The following is a 16,802-nucleotide window of genomic DNA, read 5'->3' on the forward strand; positions in this document are numbered from 1 at the left end:
ACGGTGACAAAAGGAGTGATAGGTTATGAATCCTCAGAGCGAATGAAGAATCCATGGCGCCTACCTAACAGACAGATGTGCAAAGGGAGGAGCAGTGAAAGAACAACACAAACTACAGGTCACAGCCATGCTTTCACACCAAATTAACTGTGTCTATGGTGTTCTCTGTTCGTGGTGTCTTGCGTTATGTAATTATTCTCTCCTTCAAAATGTGCACGTGTGCGGTTGTTGTGGAAGTTGAACTAGGAAGAAGTGCTACGCCCTGCCACATCTGTTCTTCTTTTGGTTCTTCTTTTTTTCTGTCATCTGTGGCTATACTGCCTTCCATCTCGAACCATGCTGCATGCCATGACACTTCGTCGTTTGTTCCCACCTGCTATTACTTTTGTTGAGCTAGAATCTTGATCGCTCACATTGGGTAGAAGTTGATAACCAGTGCTCATGAAAAACCAAAGCTGCTTCCTCATGTGTTGCTTTGTATTGTTGCACTTAATTCTTATCCCGAAGTGCGATGGTTTGTAGTAAGCTGCTTCGTTGCAGTATTAAAGCGTTAATAAGTAAGCAACCGGGCGTAAGGATGACTATACCATGCAAAAGGAGCGCCAATATAGAAGAGAGAAGTGACTGTCATAGCTGTGTGCATCGCAGCTGGTCTAGTCTGTCGTAACAAACACTCGTTCAACTGCGGGATAAAGGAGGTCTTGCCCACATTTAACTAAGGCCATTCACCAAGGTGCGAGGTGGGGCGCGTTGCGTGTTCCTTGTATAACTGTTTTAATACTTACCTCGTATGATTATAGTTTCACAATTTTGGTTGGATTGGAAGCGGTTGACGAGCATGACAAGGCGCCCGCTCGCAGACGCGTTCCTGGCGCTCAAGGCGCAGCAAATGGGGCGCCGCTTCAAGATAGTGGGCCTCATGACGTGGCGCAACATCGAGCAGTTCCGACTGGTGAACCCGTCGAGCGACTCCTTCGTGGAGAAGGTGGAGCGACTGCTGCTGCGCATCAACTTCGACGGCCTCTGCATGGACCTGGCCGGAGTCACGCGCGGGAACATCCTGGCCTACAGGCACATCCTCAGGGTGCGTGTGCCCCTGGCGAGAAGGGAGCGTCCGCGTGTGGGCCGTGTGCGACTGACTGGCCGGACAGACAGAGAGCATTTTACCAAATGAATCGCCATCGGCGTGCTTGGAGTAATGAAAAAGTGTGGGAAAGAATATAATAACCGGAGAATGTCGGTTTCTGTAACGAATCGTACGAGGGTCATGCTCCTTGAGCAGTTGCGCAATAATTGCAACAGGTGGCGCCACAGGTACTTTCAAGCAGTTGCTTTGATTACGCATTCACTTCCTCCATGCCCCTCGTGAGCAGAGAGCGCGCCAAGTTCGATTTGCGAAAGTGAAATATAGGCCCAGTAGCTGCTATAGCCCTCGCCCTAGCACATACCCAAGGGAGCATCATCCTCAGCGATTCCAAAATGGGTATCAATAATTTCGCTAAAGGGCGAATTACAAACACCTCCCTTAGAATCCTTAACGCAACCAAATTCTCACCAAATTATTCCGAATTGATATGGGTCCCAGCCCATTCGGGGAATCCGGGGAACGAGGCAGCCCACAATAAAGCCCGAGGTTTCGTCGACCGGGCAGTGGATGAGTCTGGCTTCCTGAATTTCACGAAGGACTCAATGATCACATATCATGATCTCACCAATTATTTTAAACTAGAGAGGAGAATTTTCCCCCCTCCAGACAAAAGACTTACTAAAGAACAAGAGGTTACGTGGCGTCGTCTACAGACGAGATCGATACGCACCCCATCACTCCTCGCGCACATTTATCCAGATCTTTACAACCCAAACTGCAAACACTGTGGCCAACGTGCTACCTACGATCACATCCTGTGGGACTGCAAAATAGAGCCACCTCCGGGTGATCTAGTTACAGCTCCTTCTCTCGAGCGGTGGGAGACCGTGCTGGCTAGCTCTGACCCCAGAACGCAAGTTTTGGCGGTGGAGTGGGCTGACAAAGTCGTCGAGGGCTATGTACTCTCGACCACTTAACGCGACCTCTTGCCAAGCTCTTCCCGGCGAATAAAATGTTTTACAATCAACCCAGTAGCTGCTGGTTTCGCTTTCGAGTCGCGAGCGGCGCCCTGAGTCAGACGGATGCTAGGGGTGTGCTCTGTACGTCATGCGTTGCATTTGTCGGCGGTGGCATATTAGCCGGCTTGCCAAGTGCTATCACACGTTACACACAATGCTTGTGCACCAACAAGTGCTCACTATTTGTAAGACAAAGGCAACATGCTGCATTCAATCATACATTGATCATTAAAGCCAAAGAGCATTTTGCAACACTCAATGGCTCACGCAGGAAAATCAATCAGTTAATTAATCAATCAATCAATCAATCAATCAATCAATCAATCAATCAATCAATCAATCAATCATTGAATAAATTATAAGTTGCTTGATTATCCATCCATTTATGAGTCAGTCAATTGAATTATTAGTCTTAATGAATGAGTAAATAAATCAATCAAACCTGTCTGTAACGCGTGCGGAGATGAGCTGTGCTTGCATGCTGGAGCTTCTTCGATTCGGTGAATTCATTCATCCGATCAATCAATCAATCAATCAATCAATCAATCAATCAATCAATCAATCAAACAACCTGACGGTTTGTAACGCGAGTGGAGGTGAAGTGTGCTTGCGATGTTGATGCTTCTCTGACTCGGTGAGATCATTCATTCATTAATTCATTCATTCATTCATTCATTCGTTCGTTCGTTCGTTCGTTATTTCGTTCGTTCGTACGAGATATTTATTCGAGAAAACTCAGCGAGACATTGCAACATTTGACAGAGCTGCTTCAGGGCGGCTGTGGTGAAAACGCTTATTCAAAATAAAGGAGTTTTCGACGTCTTGCCGGATGGTGCCCTTAGTCCAGGGGCCCATAGACGGCTCTTTCGAAATGAAGTTGGAAGCGACAAGTGACCCGATTACTGGAGTTCATTGTATAAATGAAATTCTCTCATAGGGCAATTTTGTGTGCTGCAAAAGCTGTCCAAATTTAGGCTATGCGAGAAGGAGGCTCAGTAAAAGCAGTCAAGGGTCACTAACGAGCGTAGTGAGAACTGCTTGTCTGCTGCGATATAATCTCCCTGTAACTCCAATTCCATTGCCATTGCCACTGCCTTGACAATTTCGCCACTTGAAACGGAAGAAGGAAATTACAAAAAAAACAATTACGCTCAATGTCGACAGGATATGCGAGTGAAGCTGATGGACACCAAGTTCCTCTGCTCCCTGTTCGACTACAACGTTCTCTACAAAGCATCGTTCCAGGACCTGCTGTCCTTGCTCAGGTAAAACTCCTACTTCATAGTTTCAGCACGAAGCAATCCCTATTTTTGGACACCACTGTACGTGCTGACTAGGAAACGCGTTGTAAGAGCTGCGAGCATCAGTCGCCCTTGACTCGTGGGCGACCACAACTTGCCCCGCAGCCGGAGCGAGTCGCACAGCAGGAAGTTACATCTCCGCGAGCAAGATTACGGGCTGCCCGTTCGTTCGTGGCTGAATTCGTGAGGGCGGAGGGCAGGCAGAGTTGCCGTGTAGAGGCAGCAGAATCGCCGCTGTTTCGCCCCCTCCGTTTTCCTGCTCCTTTGCGGCCGTTACGCGCGTACACTTCTTTGGCTATTCTTGTCTCCGACTGTCTGGTATAATCTTGAAGCAGCTGAGCGCAAGAGGGGGCGTGGTGTGCGCAGGGTGTTCAACACGACTGTGATACACCAGAACGTGCAATCCATCTCGAAGATGGAGACCTCGGTGCCCAACGCCCTGCGTCACCTCACCAGAAGGAAGTACTCGCTGGTACGTGCATGCACGTGTGCGTGCTGTGAGAGCACCGTCATCGTTGCCTATGGACCGCTGCCGCTGGTAGCAAACACTTAAGTGTTTCGGGGTGGCAGCAGTGAATTACTTGGAAACCTGAAACGCAGAAGAAAAAAGCTTTCGCTCTTATAAGAATGAGAAGGCACATTAAAGGAGCACACAGGATGGTACGAGCGCCACCTATTTCGACAGACAGGGAAAGAAAACGTTCCCTACGAACGCCAAGGAATCCTTTTCTGTCACGGCACATTTGCGTTGTGCCAATGTCCTTTAATCAGACCATGCACAGCCGCCGCGGTGGCTGAGTGGTTATGGCGCTCGGCTGCCGGCCCGAAAGACGCGGGTTCGATCCCGGCCGCGGCGGTCGAATTTCGATGGAAGCAAAATTCTAGAGGCCCGTGTGCTGTGCGATGTCAGTGCACGTAAAAGAACCCCAGGTGGTCGAAATTTCCGGAGCCCTTCACTGCGCCGTCCCTCATAGACTGAGTCGCTTTGGGACGTTAAGCCCACATATACCACATGAACCTTAAACCATGCACAAATTATTCAGAACACGAAGTTCAGTTCAAATTTTCTAAAGTTGATACCTTTTGACCGCAACACGTCCGAAGTTCTGAAGTTTCTTTGATTTTGAAGAAATAACTATACGCTGAACACATAATAAACGCCTTATCTCAGGGCTCGTCGGCACAACTGCCTTTAATGAAGAAAAAAAAAACCTTCATGTAACGCATACACTTATTGTTGGAGAGGCGGGCTGATCTTCAGTTTACAAAGCCGTTCCTTCAGTGCCGTGATGGCTTTGTCCTTGCTCTACCGGCGTCTTGGGAGATGATCTTACGTACAGTGCAGTTCAAAACATATTATAAAGAGACTTAATTATAAATATAAAAAATAACAAAAATATGTGAAATATCTGGCCGCCCTACGTAGACGAAACAATACCTACAAGATTCTTAAGTATACGAAGAGTAGAGTATTGTATTCTATCTCTATTTTCATTTACAATAGATCAGGAATGTTCAGGTAAGAGCTACAGATGTAAAAGTTACACAGTGTTGGGGGCCCGCGAGCCTCGACCATGGAGGGCTGTTGAGATGACGTTAGCCCGACGCGTGCGCCTTAAGAATGCAATATATGCATAAGAAACCATGCAGCAATTTATGCATAAGAAACCATGCAGCTTGATGGACAGTCCTGCCTATTTTTCCACCGGAAGACAGACAGGACTCAAAACAACAAAGAACTTGAATTCTTCCTACGTCCCGTTCACTCATTGGGATGAGGCCCGTTAAGTTTTACAGGCATGTAATATGAATATCATTGTTTTGGGGATTATAAGCTCGCCTCTTATTTTTAAAACTTAAAACACGAGCACCATTTCCAAATTAGTACAACGAAGGTGTCCAATTGATTATACGGATTAAATGAATGAAAAATCTCTTGGAGTGAATAGGCAGCGCGGTGTTCCTATTACGTTTAGTGGTATGATGATATTTCTTATTCGTTATACGTTCTTTTACCGCCAAGACGCTGTTTCACGTCTAATTTGTTGTTCGTGCTGTCCAGCGAATGTCGTGGCAGTAGACTGAAATTAGTATTTATCGAGACTAGTTTCACAACTGTTGGAAACAGACATCCACGTGCAACTACGAGGCATTGCTAACACCAAACAAGAGAAGCTTAACGTGAACATCAAGAGCCGCATGTCTTTTATTTCCTTGAAGCTAGAGTCTTAAAAAAGCTGTGCACCCATTCCATACGAGGAAGCTTCGCTTAGGGTTGAGCTTCACTTTCCTTATTCATATTGACATGGAAGCCGCACGAATGCATCCCAAGAAAAAGGCAGCAACGACATTTCACAGTTGCCTTCTTCCGCACCTTGCATTCGTAAGCGCAATCGAATGTTTTTTCCCTTCCTTCAGGCCGGAGCGGCCGTGTTTCGATAGAGGCTAAATGCAAAATGCCGTCCTTGCGCTGTGCGATGTCGGCGCTCGTTAAATAACCACAGGTGGTCTAAATTAATCCGCAACCCCCCCTGGGGCTTCCCTGATGTCGCTTCCGAACGTTATACACCAGTTTACAATTTACGATTACATCCTTCTTGCGTATTAAGCTCGACAGTAAGCAGCTCTACTTGAACATATCTAGCCTTGGCTGCATCTGCATTGCCAATGTCCTGATAACGCGGCCTCAGCTCTGCGAGCGACGAATCCAATTTTAATGTTTCTCAGAAAAAACAAACGCAGGACTCATATCCTCCTTGCGAAAATTCAGTATGTGCCTGCGCGCGTGTGCTCGGGGCCTCATTGTGAATGAGCTCAACTTTATCCTTAGCATCTCGGTGAGGACTAGCTTGCCAGGTGTACAACCCTGCTAACATCTCCTAGAAGACTTAGTCGCGCTTGTTGATGCACGTTGATGGAAGCCGGCTGAACAGCGCTAACAGACAGGACAGAAAAGAATAGAAGAACAGAAGCCCCCCGCCCCGGGTGTCCAGTCTGCAAGATCAGAGACTGTGAGGCGGATATCCACCACCTGTTGTGGGACTGCCCGGCGCTGAAGCCGACGAGAATTCGGCACCTGGCGGCAGTGGGATTCTCACCAGACAATCGGGATTCCTATACTGCCTGGACACAGGGTCCATATCATCGTTCACTACTTGATTTCATTAGATCAGCCCACCTTTTTTCATTTATTTAAGCGTGTTACTCATCTCTCATTTCATAACCCTTATGCCCTGAGGCAATAAACATGGCTTGAAAAACAGAAAAAAAGAAGCGCTTGTGTCTGTTTTTCTCTTCCGTCCTGTCTGTTAGCGCTGTTGAGTCGGTTTCCCTTGAGATGACCTGTTTTAAAAAGTGTGGTTCCTCCACCTCGCATTTTGTCGAAGAAGCGTTGAAAGTTTGGGTTAGTTTATGGGGGTTTATCGTCCCAAAGCGACTCAGGCTATGAGAGACGCCGTAGTGAAGGGCTCCGGAAATTTCGACCACCTGGGGTTCTTTAGCGTGCACTGGCATCGCACAGTACACGGGCCTCTAGAATTTCGCCTCCATCGAAATTCGACCGCCGCGGCCGGGATCGAACCCGCGTCTTTCGGGTCAGCAGCCGAGCGCTATAACCACTCGGCCACCGCGGCGGCTAAAGAAGCGTTGAACTGTTCGGCGGTATGTACCGCTTTGCACGGCCGAGTGACAGCCATCGTGTTCTTTCCATGGCCGCGTATAGAGTGCCGCCCTGGAGCTGGGGATGGAGGTTCGCGGCACTTCCCACCACCGCAGCGTGTGCTGGACGCTGACGCCGTGGGGCATGGAGTACCGGCTGCTGCTGCCCACCGAGGCCACGGGCGTCGGAGTCCTGGCCCGGTTCGTGCGCTCGGCGGTGGCCGGCGCCGACGTGAGTAGTGGATGCCAGCTGGGCCTGCTTTTGCACCGCATTTTGCGCGGGAAAATCACTGGATTGGTAGAACACAACCATAGAGCAGTTCGAGAGAATGCTTAAGGGCTTCGGCGGATTTGAACAACACGTACTCCTGTGAGCAAAATTCCAAGCCTCCCACTCCTCCCCCTCCACTAGTTTCTGCTTTTGAACTTCAACAGTAACCTGAACACATTTCTTATTGTGTAGATAGTTTCTGTATATTACTTCTCCCCCTATCCTCTCTTGCTGTCCCCTCACCTCTTTCATTTTATTTATTTATTTATTTATTTATTTACATATCTACAGCGCTCTTGCGGGCATTAGTGTAGGGGGAAAAAGAAAAAAAAAACAATATGAGTGCACAGATAATATATGATACAAATTCAGCTGCAATTTGAAAGGCAGGAAACAAGCAGTGAAAAATAAAACGTCCATTCTCCATTCTGCCTGCTGTCCTTTATTTCCGCTGCCCCAGTTCAGGTGCTTCAGTATCGATGGCAGATGCCGGGGCTAGCAAAAATCTTTTCCTTCCTTTTTACTATTATTTTAATAAAAAACCACTACCGCCACCACCACTTCAACAGCGGTTCAATGCGTTGCTGTTACTTCTTGTGCGGTGCCTAATTTATTGCCTGAACTTCACCTTAAGCAGCAATAATTTGTGATGCCTTCAGGCAAAAGTGTATTTAAATACCTGAGGTAGGCGTTATTTCCTCTTGCTCGCGGCTGTAATCAATGGCGAGCAGTTCCAAAATGGCGCTAAAAAGTATCTCACTGGCACGTACGGGCGCTCGAGAGATTAAATGTTATTCCGCTATGTTTCTTTGTCTGATAGCGCTATCCGCGTCCCGCGTTTGGGTCTAGTACCATTGACGGAAGATTTTACCAGTGGTGGATCTCGACTCTCGCTTTGCTGCTGGAGTTGAAAGGGAGTGGTTTAATTCTCGGTACGGCTAGGGGGAGAGGGTAAGGGCATCATGAACAGCAAAAGAAATGTCACTGTTTTATTTGTTTCGGAGTGCACGGCTCAGTACATGTTTTCTTTGTTTTCGGACTGATGGCGTCATTATGCTGGACACGCCAATCACGCCATGTGCTGAGCCTGGCTCGACACGCACTTGGGGGGGGGGGGGGGGAAGAGCAGATATAATTCTTTTTTTTTTCTGTGGCGGGAGGGTGGGTATCACTTTCTATATGGATTCTGCGCTGAACCTTAGCAAAAAGCATTTTACTTTTTTTCCACGTTTTGTACCGCACATAGTGTGCCTGACTTTACCGAGAGCTAGACAATGTCAACAATGCCGAGTGAGCCTTTTCCGCGGCTTGTGACGTGACTTGTGAGCTACGCTTCTGGACCACAATACTCACGGTGAGCGCGCAAGGCCTTCACGTTGCACACTTGTGAAGTGGTGGTATTTATTTTGCCTTTCCTCGCGCAGCTGTGCACCGTGTACGGGATGGCACCGAGGTACTTCGATAACCTGACAGCTTCCTGGTACCTCGTCAACGACACCAAATGGATCGCCTACGACGACCAAAAATCCCTGGAGAAAAAGGTGAACTCTCTTAGCGACGCAGGGCTCGAACCTTGTAATTCTTGAAGGACGGTTCATGAGCTAGCGGCCGTGTCCAAATGGGATCGATCACAGGTGAAAGAAGGTGCGTCATATCGGCTATTGATTGGTTCTGTTTTCCAACGAACGATCAGACAGTCAGTATTATGCCCGTCAAGTGAGCGGTCCCTTAGCACTTCGCTCCTTTTTTGCGGCTTGGACGCTCGTAGTGATGTCGGTAATGACATCAATAATTTTGTGCGAGGTGACACTCACCGTTGGCACAAATCTTCTTCGTTAACGTATAGATTCCGCAAATGTTACGCACACAGGTAGTAAAGTGATAAGATTCTGACATGTTTGGTGCGTAGAAAACAATAGAAATTCCACTTGGGTTTCCTCTGAACTGATGGAAGGGTGGAACAGCTACAGTAGAGAGGCAGCTCATTGAAACACTATGCTTCTTAACAATCCTATGTCTGTGACGTCCGAGTCGTTTGTAGTGGGGTCAATTCTTTGCCTTTTGACGTCGGAATTACGTGCACTTGCGTGGTCTATAATTATTGTTACGTTTGTGCTTTCTTGACCACAAGACTGCGCAACCTGAAACACGCCCGCAATGAATGCGATGTAATACAAGTGTCCACCTCAGCAGGACAGTGAAGAGTCGCACCGTACCTTTCCCTCACACTCAGTAGACTTTCTTTTGCTACACACTTCCCCATTAACACGCCATAGTGCCAGTCAGCAAAGCTTCGAATACGGGTAGTTGGTACTACACTGGGAAGGCACTATTGAGCCTCAAGGAGAGCTTCTCACAGGACGGAACGTAGCTGACGTGGTGACGCGTACAGAGCGCAGTTAGCAGCCATTTTTATTGCCTTAGCACACATAGTGGCCATTCCCCGCACTTAGTTGTGTCGGAGCCTGCTTTGTGGCAGGTGCGCATATACGTATATACATCAGGTGTGTATATATACACCTTGCAGTTTGCCCATTTGGCACTGCCTACCGGGTTGTGGGCAAACTGCCCACATTGCCAGATGGCAGTTGAAATTAATACTTGGTACCGAGAGGTCGCTCGGGAAGAGCAACTTGGGTCGCAAATCCCCACTGGTGGCAGCACCTGCCATCGCAGGGCAGTGGCGCATCGCTTAACAGCTGCACCACTGCGCCGCCAGGAGTGGTCTGGAGACACTGACGGATTTATGAATGTAAAGTAAAGAATGACCAATTCCGCATATATGGGCCTTAACCCATTATCGCTATCCGAACAACATCCATCCTAGAAAAATGAATCCGAATACCGGAACCGAAGTAAAAGTTGCATTGCTAACGCACCTAACTCGCATTTGGCCCAACTACGCAAATCAACCGTCAGTTTTTTTTTATTAGAGAAAGCGACACACTTATTAACACCGAACCATTGCGCCTTCGAATGAAATCGTTGCCACTCTTATGCTTCTATTTGATTATAGTACAAATTATTCATTTTGATTGCAGGGCACGCAAGAAGCACTTTAGAGGGGAAGGTAATGATAAAGAAACGAATTCAGGAATTTCTGAACAAGCATAAAGGGAAATGAGAAACAGTAGCAGCAAAGAATGAAAACACGAATTACATCGTGAGGCACACGGCAGTTACAACGAAAGGGAATCAAACAAAATAAATTCAATCCTTCCAAACAGAAATTCAAGTTCGAAGAAATCAATTTCACTGAACTCAGACACAGAGAAATAGAACGAACTACATTCATACGGAGGTTTCAATGCGGCAAGGGTGACCGCAACGATGCATGGAAAAAGTTCTCTTTTCGTTGTTGTTCAGCGGTATACTGACAGCGAGCTCTCGCTTTTGTTTTTCCTGTTCAGGTGTCATAAAATAAATAAATATAATGTTAATAAAAAAGCGCCCAGAATTACTTTTCTCTTCTGATTCCCGCTTGCGAGAAAACTGCCGCATCCCATAATTTGGCAAGTAACCATATCTTGAACCGTGCGCTGCCAGATTTCATGTTTTATTCTCAGTTCCGCCTGTAGTCATTCAGCCTTTCAGTACGCACCGATTTGCAACGGTGTTTTCAACGCAAGCTCGCCCCGTCTTTAAACGGATATTGTTTTCCGCCTTGAGAATCGTTGCCGGAGTAGAAAATATAACTCGCATTTAATGAGGCTTTTATTTCACAAACATGGCCCCGTGACTACGACAGTGTGTACCATGAGGATGTCTAAAAATGGTACTTTTCGCTCTGATGGGCGCAACGTACGGCTCACATTAAATTCTGCCGCCAAAGTTGAGTTCCACCGCCAGTTTAACCATCTCGACTTGTGAACGCAACTTTCTGCTTCGGCTGTTGCCAGGATGTAATGTTCCACAAACCGCTGAAGCTTATATTCGTGAATCTGAAGACTGGCGTGAGAATGAACGCGGACATTCGTTTTTAAGAAGTATACTCTCCTCGTTTTACGGGAGTCGGAATAAGTGAAATTCTGAAATGAGCCACGATGTGTACAGTATGTCTCGTACATAAACCGGCTCTTAACTCGAGCCTCTTGGTTTCAGCTTACGAAACCCCCTTCGTCCTTTTGTGCTGAGCTCGTTGCAGTTCGAGAAGCACTGTGCTCCGTGGCCGACATAACTATGCTCCCTGCGGCCCGCGTTGTCATCCGCACTGACGCCCTTCAAGTTGTCCGGTTGCTACGACGTGTTAGCCGCTGTCCCACGATATGTCAGGACATCCACCGGCTCGCGACACGCATCCCGCAGCCAGTGCGTATTGAGTGAGTCCCACGGGATCTGCTGACCTATCAAAGCCAGGGAGATTTTGTGACCCGCCTTGCGAATACAAACTCATCACCGCCTCCGCTCCTTCATTTGGACAATTTTACCCTCCTTTCATCAAGAAATGAACTCTTCCGGCGCCGCACACGTGCTCTCATCCCTCCGTGTGCGGTAACCCTCCCCCGCGGTCTTACCCGTGCAGAGGAGGTTGCGCTTAGGAGGATCCGGGTCGGGATTGCCCTCACACCAGCCATCGCTCGGAAGTGGCCCCAGTACCGAGAATTGTTTCCTCGGCCAGGGTGTCCGATATGTAAACACGAGGACATTGAGGCCGACATTCATCACTTACTGTGGGACTGCCCAGCTCTCAAGCCTACAAGGATCCGGCACCTGATAGTAGCAGGTCTTTCACCAAGCAACCCTTCTTCATACAATGCCTGGACACAGGGACCGTACCATCGTTCTCTACTGGACTTTATCAAATCAGCTAACCTTTTTCCATTCATTTAGATCATTCATCACACCTTCACACATCATTGATGCCCTGGGGCAATAAATTTCACTTTCAAAAAAAAAAAAAGCTCGAGAGAAGTAGTCTTCACCACGAAGCGAAAAAATGACCCTGAGAGCTCGGGGCGAGGAGCCTGAAGCTGCGCTCCTGCTTCGCGATCTACTTTTCTCCGAGTTAAGAGCCGGTTTAACCGTGTCTTGTGTGCCCTTGAAGTGCGACACGCACAGTATAAACAGAAGGGAGTAAAAAGGGAGTACGCTGTCTTCTAGCGCACTCCCTCTTGCAAAAAGGAGTGAGCTAGAGGGCGGCTTACTCTCTTCTTACTCTCATATAGGCGTATTGGTGTAGTGTACATAGGAGGACGTGACTGACGTTCCATAATTAATCATCCTGGGTGGTAGAAATTTTTTTTTTGTGTCTGTGCGGAATATCTCTGCGCGTTTCTTGCAGAAATCTAAAAGAACTGAAAGTATCTTTCTTTTCTGGATTGTGATAGTTCTTGGCTGAAGAGGATCGGCAGTTTCCGACAAAGTCCCAACCGCTGTGTCTCGTTCGATGCGCAGATTCCCGAGCTGCTGGTCGAGTACGCTCCGGATTGCGTGTACGTGGAAGACGTGCAGAGGGACGACTCTCTGGGGGTGTGCGATCGCCCCTTCCCCCTCGTCTCCTCGCTGAGAGGGATGCTCGCCGAGGCCCTCAAGCACACGACGCACCTCGCAGCCAGTGCCACGACGGCGTTTGCAGAGATCGTCTAGGGCGTGCGGGCGGCCTCTTTGCGGAGCCAACCATTAAACAACTCGGCGGTTGCTTTCCGCGCCTTTGACAGCGCCCCCTCTGGTATAGTCACAGAGCTGGCACATCCCCCAAAAAGGAAGAATAATATGCAACATGTGCAGGCTATCTGACTTAAAGCCGATGTATAAAGTACATGATCCTTTCAATCAATAGCGAACTAAGCTCTGAATGTGCAACGTCGACAAGGAATCACAAGAAAGGAGATATGTAAACATGTGTTCCTTCTCCTTAAAAACATAGGGTGTCACGTGTTCCTGGCAAAACCACGCTAATAATGCTTCAAAAACAGCACGCTGGTGTTCTTCGGCACGTGACTTTCTAACATCAACCTTTGTATTGCGTCCATCGTGACTGCAGTAAGCGGTTCTAATCACTAATCAAGCGGTCAAAGCTTAACCTAGATTCAAAGACTCAACCTTCTCTCCCAACATCTTTACGTCTCAGCGTGCGCTCTGAAACCAATCAAAGCGAATGCACATGAAGGCACTGACGCTCAGAGCGTCGACAGTCTCTACACTTAGCTTCCTGGACTCTGATCATCTTCCGGTTCGCTGCTTCCGCCATAGGCGTGTACTACCGTGCGTTCAGCCGGTAAAGATTACACTGTTTGCTGGTGTTTACACGTCCCCGCGTCTCGCCCCAAAGAGAGACAGGGCCCTGTTGCACAGCCGTTCTTTTTCTTTACAGCGGGCGATATGCCCAAAAAGGGGAGCGCGAAATTACAATAGAAGATTGCGCAGGACTCAATGAAGGAGGTATGGAATCCTTACTGCACCTACATCGCAGTAAACCTGTCAAGTACAACGTCGTCCGCTTGCCTCGTGCTTTATAAAGCATATGTGCTACTGCGTAGCAGAGGAAGCTGCCTTGTACGCTGACTGGAGTTCCTTTCGGCAGGCGTGCTAAGTGGCCTATAAGGTCCGAAGTAGTCGCAACGGGAAATGCCTGCTTCAGAAGAACGAGCGCAGGCGCTACTGTTGGCTTTTCGGTCCCAAGACCAGTCACTCATTCCTGTTTCGCGTCACTGTCACCGCTTCCAGTATTTCGTATCATATTGACTAGAGCAAACGCAAACAATCTTTGCTCCTTCAGGCTTCGTGTAAGGTGACAACCATTCTGACAAATGGGCAATACGTGCAGCCAGCGTGAAAATGCCGAACTGTTAATACAAAACACTTCTCGCCTAAAGGGCTGCATTAACCAAACATGTTCGTGCAGAATGAACAAGCCCTTAATACACTCAGTCTTTTCTGGTGTGACTGCAACACCGTGCGCTACACAGCAAAGCTTCTTAGCCGTCCCAAATGGCAGACGCAGATCCTAACTGTAGTGGCGACACAAGCGCCGTGCGCGGGCCTGGAGCGCGGACGCGGATTAACGCCGCGGTTAATCTGATCAAGCCGTAGTTAATTCCCTTTTATCTGTCACCCCTTGTGTTTTCACTCTAGCATGTACAAGGGGATAAACCATGACGTCATGAAAATCGGCTGACGCCATTGGCTGGAGGGGAATTTGCCGATCCGTGTTTGGATGTTCGCGCTTGCATAATGCCAGATGGCGCGACATGTTACGGCAATCCGCACTACACAGGGTGCTGAACAGCGTGTTGGTTTGCACGAAGCCCACAGCAAAGGGCACGCAGAGGTGCCCTGCTGTAGATAAGGCGCTCTCGATACGCGGTGTTTAGAGGAACTGGCGCTATCGAGGTGTTTCGGCGGTCGTGAGCAATGTACTTGTCCACAGTTCACTACAGGTATTTTCCTTTTGTCTGCCGTTGGCGTATACACTCCAGCTGATAACGGCAGATTCCCATTTTTCAACCGTTAGAGCCTATCAACCCGCCTTGTTTCATTTTACATTGCCTCGCGTCTCGGTAAATCCTGTGCAACTATAAAGTTGCTTCTTTTATTGCGAAGGTCACATTCTTTTCAGCCGACAGCGCGGTGTGGTGTCTGTCCTTGAAGCTATAAACGCTTGGGCGCCACGCAACAACAGCCGACGACAGCTTTGGACGTTTTTCGAACATTAGATTCGCATATCGCACTCGCGCCCGAAGATGTTTTGGGGCGTGGTCTTCATGCAGCTATGGTGTAATTGGCGACACGGACAAAGTTTGCTGGTGGTTCTGTTATTATCGAGATCGCCTTTCTCTCTCGCTCTCTTTCTTTTTGGCACCACGGTCGCTCAACGCTTCGGCGATTTACACGGATGACAAAGGTATTCACGAAAGCGGAAATGTTAGGGGCTGCTACCTTTCTTTTAGACATAACAAGCTTGGATGTTTCCTCACGTGAATAACAGCGACAAAAAAAAAACGGCTCTTCTGTCCTCTTGCGTTTGCGAACAGCCGACCACTGTGCAGGTACAGCTTTATCTATGTGCCTTTTCCTTCTTTCAGCAAAAATAAAGAGTAGATGCTATTGCGCGCACCTCCTACCTATACTCCAGGCTTCAATCGTTCTATGCCTCATTCGTGGCTCTGTGTCGCCGTTTCTCAGATAAGAACTTTCGGCACTGCGGTCACTACTCTCCTTAAATAATACAGCGCTACATCGTCTGACAAATTCACATGCAGCGAGGAACAGTCCGTGGTCTCTGATAGAAAACAGGCTATCCACGTCCGCCGAGACCGCTTTATTCACACTCTTCTACACCTTCTGCTACACCAAGTTCGAACGTGTAAAACATGGAATGCATGCATTATTGTTTACCACACGATGAACTGTTGCTCACTCTAAACTTGTCAAGGACTGAGGCCCTCAGCCGCTTCAGAACCGTAGTGGTCTCAATGTCGAGCCTTATAGCCCGAGAGACGGGCACTGAGCTTAATAAAGATTATCATCAGTAGCTGAAGAATATGCGTGAACATGTGAAAAGGCTTTGATGCTGAATAGGACATAGCATACAGAAAGGTGCTTCTACCCTCGCATGCCTTTCAACTGTTGAACCCAAAGTCAAGGGAGTGAATCCCTGCTGCGGCAACAGCATTCCACCAAGAAGTGAGACAGTTACTGAGCCACTTCTTTTTAAAAAAAAATAGACAATTTTCTTTTTGCGTCTCACCTGCATCGAAACGCGTCTTCTGCCCCCGGGATTCAACTTACATCGTTCATTCGTTCGTACTGCGGCCCGAATGACTGCTAAGGCCGCTACAGACATGCAAGGGCTATGTAGCGAGAGTGTTGAGTCACGGAGTCCGCTGACCAACAGTAAAAAAATAAGCCTCTGAACGCGGCGCCAAGTTGAGATCAAATAGCGACGAAGGAAGCCGAGTGCTTTTTCCAGCGAAGAAAAGTGGCGTAGGGCGGTGTTTCCGAAGCTGCGGAACGTTCGGCAGCCAAATGATCTGACCGGTACTCGAGTGCGGACACCTACGACATCCATGGCCCGCCCCAGAAAACGCGACGCCTTTGTTGCGAAGTATTTCATGTTTATGTCTACTCTAAATGACGAGATAGGCTATATAGGCTCCTCACTTAGCGCCAGATGCACAAAGTGGTCCAGAGGGCAATATGGCGGCGCCTATAGATTGGAATGATCTGGACGAGCTGACCAACCTGACCGCTGCCATATTACTCCTGGACAGTGCTACCATTTCCACTCTTCCTGCGCCGATGAAAACAGAAGCCACGCAAACAGAAAGGCGGGCTGAGGGGGCGCTTGGCAGAGCCATGGAGCATCGAGAAGTCCAGAGGGCAATATGGCGACGCTCGGGTTAGGAAGGGCCAACCGAACCCTTTCCTCACCACTGGACTTCGTGAGATCCTCCAAACCAAGGTCATATATGGTCCAATGCGCAACAAGGCACTGCCTATGTGGTGTATACCAGTGCCGCCTCAAT

At 48.3% G+C, this 16,802-nt stretch overlaps 1 protein-coding gene across 1 annotated transcript in view; it reads left to right on the plus strand.

Moving 5' to 3' along the window:
- LOC144119654 (uncharacterized) overlaps positions 1-13,144 on the plus strand; it is a 32,254-nt gene extending 19,110 nt beyond the window's left edge. The window contains exons 6-11 of the mRNA XM_077652220.1: positions 861-1,084; positions 3,271-3,371; positions 3,774-3,879; positions 7,129-7,296; positions 8,760-8,876; positions 12,730-13,144. Coding sequence (XP_077508346.1) covers positions 861-1,084; positions 3,271-3,371; positions 3,774-3,879; positions 7,129-7,296; positions 8,760-8,876; positions 12,730-12,921 — 908 coding nt within the window. The 3' untranslated portion in view covers positions 12,922-13,144. The remainder of the gene's footprint in view (positions 1-860; positions 1,085-3,270; positions 3,372-3,773; positions 3,880-7,128; positions 7,297-8,759; positions 8,877-12,729) is intronic.
- The last annotated feature ends 3,658 nt before the right edge of the window (positions 13,145-16,802 follow it).

The sequence above is a fragment of the Amblyomma americanum genome, chromosome 2, assembly GCF_052857255.1.
Source record: "Amblyomma americanum isolate KBUSLIRL-KWMA chromosome 2, ASM5285725v1, whole genome shotgun sequence".
In the NCBI taxonomy this organism is placed as follows: Eukaryota; Metazoa; Arthropoda; class Arachnida; order Ixodida; family Ixodidae; genus Amblyomma; species Amblyomma americanum.